This window comes from Egretta garzetta, unplaced genomic scaffold, assembly GCF_000687185.1.
Source record: "Egretta garzetta isolate BGI_Z169 unplaced genomic scaffold, ASM68718v1 scaffold322, whole genome shotgun sequence".
In the NCBI taxonomy this organism is placed as follows: Eukaryota; Metazoa; Chordata; class Aves; order Pelecaniformes; family Ardeidae; genus Egretta; species Egretta garzetta.
The window spans coordinates 5,232,126-5,239,347 of record NW_009259044.1 but is presented as its reverse complement, the minus strand read 5'-3'; the positions used below and the strand labels follow the sequence as shown (position 1 = coordinate 5,239,347).

Below are 7,222 nucleotides of genomic sequence, written 5' to 3'. Positions count from 1 at the left end.
CCCCCCCCCCCCTTTTTTTTTTTTTTTTTTTAAGCACTATTTAAATGTCATAAGAATCTTACAGTGCCCACCTTAATGTTCCTAACAAATTAAAATATTTTATTAGTCTATAATCTGAAAATCATTACCGTTACTATAAAAACCCGAAGCTCTCCAGAGGGAATGATGTCAGCATCAAATGTGTGCAACTATATTTCGTTGCCATAAAGGTACCGGGGGTCAGAGGGGCAGCCCCCAACCCTGGGGTGACAGGCTGTCAGCATGGGAAGGGACGAGGCACATCTCACAGCGGGGAGGCAGAAGTGGGTCTCAGGGCTGGTTTTCCTGGAGTTTTGCAGGGTGAGTGCCTGGGGCTGTGCCTGGCTGGTTTGGATGTGTTGGTGCCGTTCCTGCGTGGTGAGGGTAAGAAAGCATCCCAGATGGTTCACCCCCATCATGGAGGCACCGCTCTGGACCTCTGGCCCCATCCTGCTAACGCAGACGGGGGGGGTGCCTGTTCCCCTCAGGCTTACACGTTTCTGGTGCCCCCTTCCTCCTGCAGGTGACTCTGGATGTGTCCCTCCAAATAAGCGATGCCTAACACAAGGCAGGCAGGAGGCAGCTGGATCCAGCTCTGAGAGAACAGCCCGTACCCACTGCCCCAGGCAGCCAGCACCCCGAGAGGCTGGGTGGCAAAGTAACTGTGGCCGGGTGACACCAGGGAGTCCCAGAGCGGTGGCTCCTGAGCCAGTCCCTTGCCAGTGGGCTTCTGCTGGTTACTCCTCACCAGCTTGGGCAAATGGTTCAAAGATTAATTACCCTTTAGCTGGCTGTACTTCCATCTCTGCAGAAGGCTGCAGTGGAAAAGACAAAAGTACTGGGATAATTTACCCTGGTATTACACAGCAGATTACCCTGTACTTACAAGGTCACCAGTTACCATGTTACCATGTTACAAGGTCACCACTTACCATGCGACCTCCAGCGCAGGGAAGTCCTCGATAGGTTCCCAAACCACTCTTCTTCCTGGTGTCAGAGAAGCAGAGGGATGGCAGCAAAGTGCAGACTGAAACCTCATTAGGTGCACTTAAATCTGTTAAATAGTTTAAAAATCAAGCTGGGAGAGGTGCAATGAGAGGGCAGCAAGGCCACCTGTACCTGTCAGTGAGAGGGAGGGAAAAAAACTGGAGCAGTTTGTTTAGGAAATGCGGGAAAGCCAAAAGGGAAAGGAGGGCTTTGAGGAAGCTACATGTGCCAGGCAGCTGGGGACTGATGGGCAGCGGTGCACCCAAATCAAACACCTACTCACGGAGCTTTTCGAAGAATGACAAATGCCTTTGATTAGCAAGCACAAATTCCAGCAGCAGCTCATTGCACTTCTCAGGTGGCTAATAAAGCACCGAGCCGGTTCTGATCAATATACAGCAAGTATTGCTGAAAATTTGAGGTTGTGCCCGCCCCAGGCCATGTTGCATTTTGTCTTTATAAACCCTGCCCTCCTTGAACCAAGCACAGTCCCTTGTGGGGTGGCAGCTTCCCAGCAAGCTTGTGGCTTTCGGTGTGCCAGTGAAACAAGTGCTCATCTGAAGCCACCCATGTAAAGAACCCAAGCCAAAGAGCAAAGTGCGTGCCTCCACAGCAATCATTATTTTAAGTACTCTTTTATTACCCAGCCGTGTGTCCCCCACTCAGTCCCACAAAGAGTGTCCATAAGGTCTGGAGAGGTGCAGCAGAAGCAAAGACAGCATGAAAGAATTGATTGCTGAGGACAGAAAGAGCTGCATGTAAATAGTTTGTCTAGACCAGAGTGAGGACCAAGGCGAGGAGATGTGCTACTTGATTGCAAATATTTACAAAGTTGTGAGCTTGAAGGTTAGAAAACTTTGAAAGAAGTATAGAAGGTAGCACAGGGATAATGCGGCGAGGATGAGGCTGGGGAAAATCAGTGTGGCAAGCAGGAAATTTCCATCGTGTGGGCAAGATTTGCTTGTGATTTCCTGAGGGAGGCTGTGGGTTGCCCGCTGGGATATATGGATTGGCAACCATCAATAAATTAGCAAATCCTTCAGGGCCATCTCTCACAAAGGAAAGAGGGAAGAACGGAATTTAATAACAGGGGAGGTTTTTTTCAGCTCTACTCTTTGGGTTGTAAAGCTGTTTCATGGGCAGACATGCGTGTCATTGCCTGTGCATGCTGCATACACATACCTAACGCTCTTGGACTAGAGCAGCTTATCCAGAGGCAGTGAAACCAGCCAAGGCTTTAAGCCCGGCATTTGCAGTCACGTTTCTCCTTGAAGTAAATGCTCCAGCAATGACATAATTGAGGACTGTCCTGTCTGCTCAGCATATGTCTGCAGGGGTCATTCATCCTATCAGACACTGCAGAACATTAGCGGTTTCTTTAGACTCACTTTCTCCTTCCGTCCTTCCTCTTGTGGCTACCCCTAATGGAGAGCTGGTGGCTAGAGACTCCTCCAGGAAAACTCCCGGTTCAGAGAGCTGACCATCTAGAAGCAGTCTATTACAGCAAAAAACAGTCAAATGTGTCCTGCCGGGTGCTGGGTTTGTGAAATGGTCCCAGAGGGGCTCGCTGGGGGGAGTGTGTGTCTGGCTGGCTGCAGGAAGGGGAGCAGAAGGCAGCTAGCGATATCTGTGGTGGCCACTTAGTGCTCGAGGGCTCTAATGGCATCTGGGAACCAGGTTCCTGTGTTTGTGGGTTTGCTTATTTATTTACACTCTCAGCTAAACAAAGTAGGGAGGAAGATTTTTTTTTTTAACACAGTGGTTAAAATGCATGGGACTCCAGCAACTCCGTCCTACTCAAGGGCATCTAGAAAACTTGATAAAGAATGCAGGGAACTTTGATGCACAGAAAGTCTCAGGTGGAAAAACAGAGTAGAAGAGGATGCAATGCTTGATTCCTTCAAATTTTCAAATTTAGCTTGTTTTCCAGCAGAATCCTGCAGCCAAACCCCAGCCTTGCCTTCTGCACGTGCCACCATTTTGGCTATGGCTGGTTTTAGTTCTGCCATTTCCCAGTGCTCAGATGGGTGCAGTCACTCTCTTCTCCTGTTCCTGTCCCTCTTTGGTGGTTGTCATCATCTGCAGCCTCTCCTTTGCCTGCCACCCCACCTTTTGACAGGGATGCTTCAGGCAGGCATGGGAAGGGCATGTCTAGGGCAACCGCCCCTATTTTAGTTCTCGGGAAGCTTGGCCATTAGCACCATATATTCGATCTGTCTCTACAGTAGCCTAACTGGGGGGGGCGGCTGGGGTTTGCCTCTGCCATGAAATGCAGCTCTCCATTCAGCGGTGCCAGAGCTGGCACAGCTTTCCCACCAGCACTGATGAGTTTAATCACATCGTTAGTAGGTGTGACACTGCAGCGCCCGATGATGAGCTCTTTATTTTAACACGGCTTGCAACGTGTTTGTCTGCGACGCCATCTGTGCCCGTGCTGCCTTCATTAGGGGGGAAAGCTTATGCATCTTCTGAAGTTGTTCTCTATTTCTGTGATGTTTCCCTGCTGAGAAACCACTGTTCGACTAGAGGGCGAGAACTCGTACCTGAAGGAAAGCACCATCGCTCAAAATGCTTAAACAGGCCAGATAAACCATTAGGAAGCGCACCATTGGGAATCGTCCTCAACTAGCCTGCAGGAAACTGGTTAGGAGGAACGATCCAGCTATTTTACGGCTGAAAGTTTTTATCTTGGTAAAGCACTAAGACCCCAGCCTCTAATCTAAAGTACTGTAAGTTTTCAGGAAAACAAGGAGCAGATTTCTATTTTAAAAAGACTTCTGATTTTTGTACCTCCGTGCCATGATTGCGCATAAAAGTTTCTTGGGTTGCCTGCCCAGTTTTTAGATACAAAAGACACTACTAAGGTTTGCGGGTGTGAATCTGAGCATCTAACCTTCCCCCTTCCCAACTCCATGCTCAGCTATAGATTTCTATAGATGCCCCTTGCTCAGCCAGCAGGCAGCCAGATTCACAAATGAGAAACCAGGCAGGAGCTGCCAGATCGGGGTCCAGCTGCACGTAAAGAAAGGAACCGCTTCTATAGGGAGTTCCCACCCCCTGCATTGTATTAAATCTCTGTCTGTATGCTGCCAGGCCTGTGCTCAGCGAGTCTGACATTAACAAGAAATAGATTTCCAAACAATCTAGCCTAATGAATTTTGAATATTATTATGATTAATGCCAAGGCAGTTGAACTGATTATCCAGCATCCAGAAGTTAAGTAATGGAGCCTTATCTAAATCATGTATATTCGTCAGTCAGGAATGGCTCTGGCTGCAGACAAAGCTGGAGCCTTATTGGTAACCAGAGGGGAGTCACTGTCAGGACAGAAAGAGAGGGACACGATGGGAGGGGAGATTACGAGATACCAATCTGAAAGCATTTCAGCATAGAGTGATCGCACACGCAGGTGCTTTATTGGTCCTGTTTCCTAAGCCACATTTCTCAGGCCATTTTGAGACTTTGCTTTTATATCACCAGGTTAAGATTTATTGGGTGAATCTTTCTACTTTCCGAAGGCAGAAAATGAGCTGATTTTCATTCTCGCCAAAAAAGCCGAATCCTGATGGACGCGTTTCTTGCATCGTGATGGTTTAACTTAGCCTCTATCTGATCAGCTTTTGAGCTATTAAACACTTCTTGTAGTATTACCAGCTCACTGCAAAATGATAATGCAGATCAGTCATGGACAATTTCTGTTGGCACATGCAGTCTTTGCAGACTACAGATCCCCTTTGAAGTTGGAACCAGCTGACAGCTGTGCTGTTTCATGGGTATTGCATGTCTCTGAGCAGGCCTGGCCTAAAAACCTACGGTGTGGTGCAAGCATCCCCAGCCTGGTGGAGACAAATTGGTAAATCCATATGCTGCCTGCCAAACTATCTGATGGCTGTAGTTTGAACAGGTTTAGTGCCCTTCCCAGCCTCTGCTGTTATCTGGGCAGTGATCAGGAGAAGGGTGGCTTAGTTGGTAGCTTTTGAACAGCCCAGATGTGGTGCCTGCGTGGTGACTATGGTGCAGAAGACCGCAGAGGCCACCAGCTGCATGCACTCCTCTGCACAGCTGCCCAGTGCCAACACACAGCCAAGCAGTGGGACTCCTGGGAAGCCACTGGGTCTCCCACCAGTGAATCCTTCCCCAGTGCTACCACTTTCCTCCGCTGTCTGAGATCCCAGTGTGGGGTCTTGTTGTTCTGGGCCACAAGAGGCTTTCAGTAGGTGGCCCAGGGGATCAGGAGGCTGGTCACCTCTCCTTCATCTGGGAAGGCTCTAGCAGCAACTGTTAGGACAGGGGTTTAGGACTGGCTAGTTCCTGGTGGTGGCCTCGCTGACCTCTTTACTAGATGCTTTGCAAACTCCAGCTGCTCTGCTCCCACGTCTCCCCAACTGAATGAGGCATGGCTGGGGTTTCTCACAGTTTATGTCCTGGTGCTGGAGATTGTGGCTTTTGGAGCATTTACTTAATCAAAAATGAAAAACTGGCCTTCGTTCCTCTGCAGGCTGGTCGTGCAGCCCTTTCCTAGTAGTGGGTGCTGCTGCTTTGAGCTCTGGGAAGAAAAGGGGAGGGGTGAACTGTGATAAGGAGCACACCAAATAGATTATTGGCAAACATAATTAAAAATATATGTGCCATTACTCCTCTGTTTCCCTTTTCTTAACCATCCTCTGCATTACCTCTGGCATTTTTAGATGGCAGATAATATAACTGAGAGGACTCTTGGGTACAGGCAGCTCTTAGAGCAGCAGTGATTTATCTCAGGCCATTTTGAGGTAGCAGAATTTACCTCTAGCTACAGCCACCCCTCTATGTCTGCCCCCTCTCATTTGCATAAGTAATTGGCAGCTTGTTAATGGCTCATTAGGAATGCTGAAAACCGTGGGATTAAAACACACTCAGTGGAGCAGAGATGAGGGGAAGGGGGAGAAAGGCTGCTGTCCCTGCTTGCAAATTATACCGCTTGATTCAACGTGATTCAGAATTACAGGTCATAAAGCAACTAGATTGTTAAATGAAGTAAGGAAAAACAATGTCAATGGCAGGCTTTATTTTTAGACTCATGTTTAAACACGGTATGTGCATCTGGGGGGAACAAACAGTCCCTTGCCAAACAGCCCTACTGACAGCAGGAAGGTCTCACCCCCTTCTCAGTTTCGCATTAACCCTGCCTGGTCAGTCTTTTGCTCCTGAGCAAGTCCATCTGGCTCTTTACAGCACCTCACGACAGGGACATTTGGTTCCTGTCCCCATGCTCTCTCTGGGTAAGTCCAACCCTCTCCCCTCGGGCAGCAGGCGACCTGCATCAGCCCTGCTTTGGGCAAGGCTGGGACACCTGGCACAGCTGCATGCAACTAGGAGTAACAGCTACAGGTTGCTCTGTGTGTTCTGTAAATCTCCCAAACCCCTCTGCGATCCCTTGCAAATTGCTGCGAGATGCCATCAGTCCCTGGTGTGCAGGGGAGCAGCAAGCCCCATGCTGCGGCGCTGCCAGAGCCTGACACGGGGGAGCTGGTTCGGTGCAGAGAGGGAGGATTAGGAGAGGATCAGATCCACCATTCCCAGAAAGTGGAGTAGACACCTGCAGAGTGCTGCATGGCGAGGAGGCAATAAGTCAAGTGAGTCAAAATGTTTGGCGGAAGCTTTTGGGGTTTTGTTGACTGGTTTTAATCTCGCTTAAAACTTAAGCTCACTTTAAGTTCAGCACTGGCTGTGATAGCAGGGACAGCAAAGGCACGAGACCCGAAGGCAAGGACAGGGCTATGCTGAGAGTTTGCAGTGACGGATTTTGAATCAGTCAGAAAAGGCTCAGCTCTGGGGGTGGTACGGCCATAAAAGCATGATGCCTTTCAGTCAGGAGAACACCTTGGGGATTTTTTGAGGCTGGAGTAGTTCAGGCAATGGTGCAGTCTCAGATATAGCTAGCACCCTTCTTTCTGGATAAGCTGAAAGGAAATTATAGATAAAGTAATTGGGAAATCACATCCAGTCACAACTTGCACTTAAATTCAGCTACCTCTGCTGTAAACTACTTGGGTACTTAAAAGCCTAGTTGGTGGTAGTTAAAACTATGAAGTGTGGGACAGCTGATGTTCAGCGAAGAGAAGCTCTGGCTGGCATGTCAGAGTTAATCCCTCTGCTTTGCCAAAGGTGCCCAGGAATCTCCCAGGACTCAGACAGGCAAAATACTGGCACATCTGCTAGAGAAATGTCTCTCAGTGCT

General features: G+C 48.8%; 1 protein-coding gene across 4 annotated transcripts in view; it reads left to right on the top strand.

The window, feature by feature from the left end:
* Window positions 1-7,222, top strand: part of NTRK3 (neurotrophic receptor tyrosine kinase 3) — a 224,353-nt gene that overhangs the window by 207,638 nt on the left and 9,493 nt on the right. The window contains exon 17 of one of the 4 annotated variants that reach the window (XM_009635069.2): window positions 6,889-6,902. The exons of the other annotated variants lie outside the window; for them this stretch is intronic. Within the exon in view, the coding sequence (XP_009633364.1) occupies window positions 6,889-6,902 (14 nt within the window). The remainder of the gene's footprint in view (window positions 1-6,888; window positions 6,903-7,222) is intronic. 4 annotated transcript variants of the gene reach the window in all.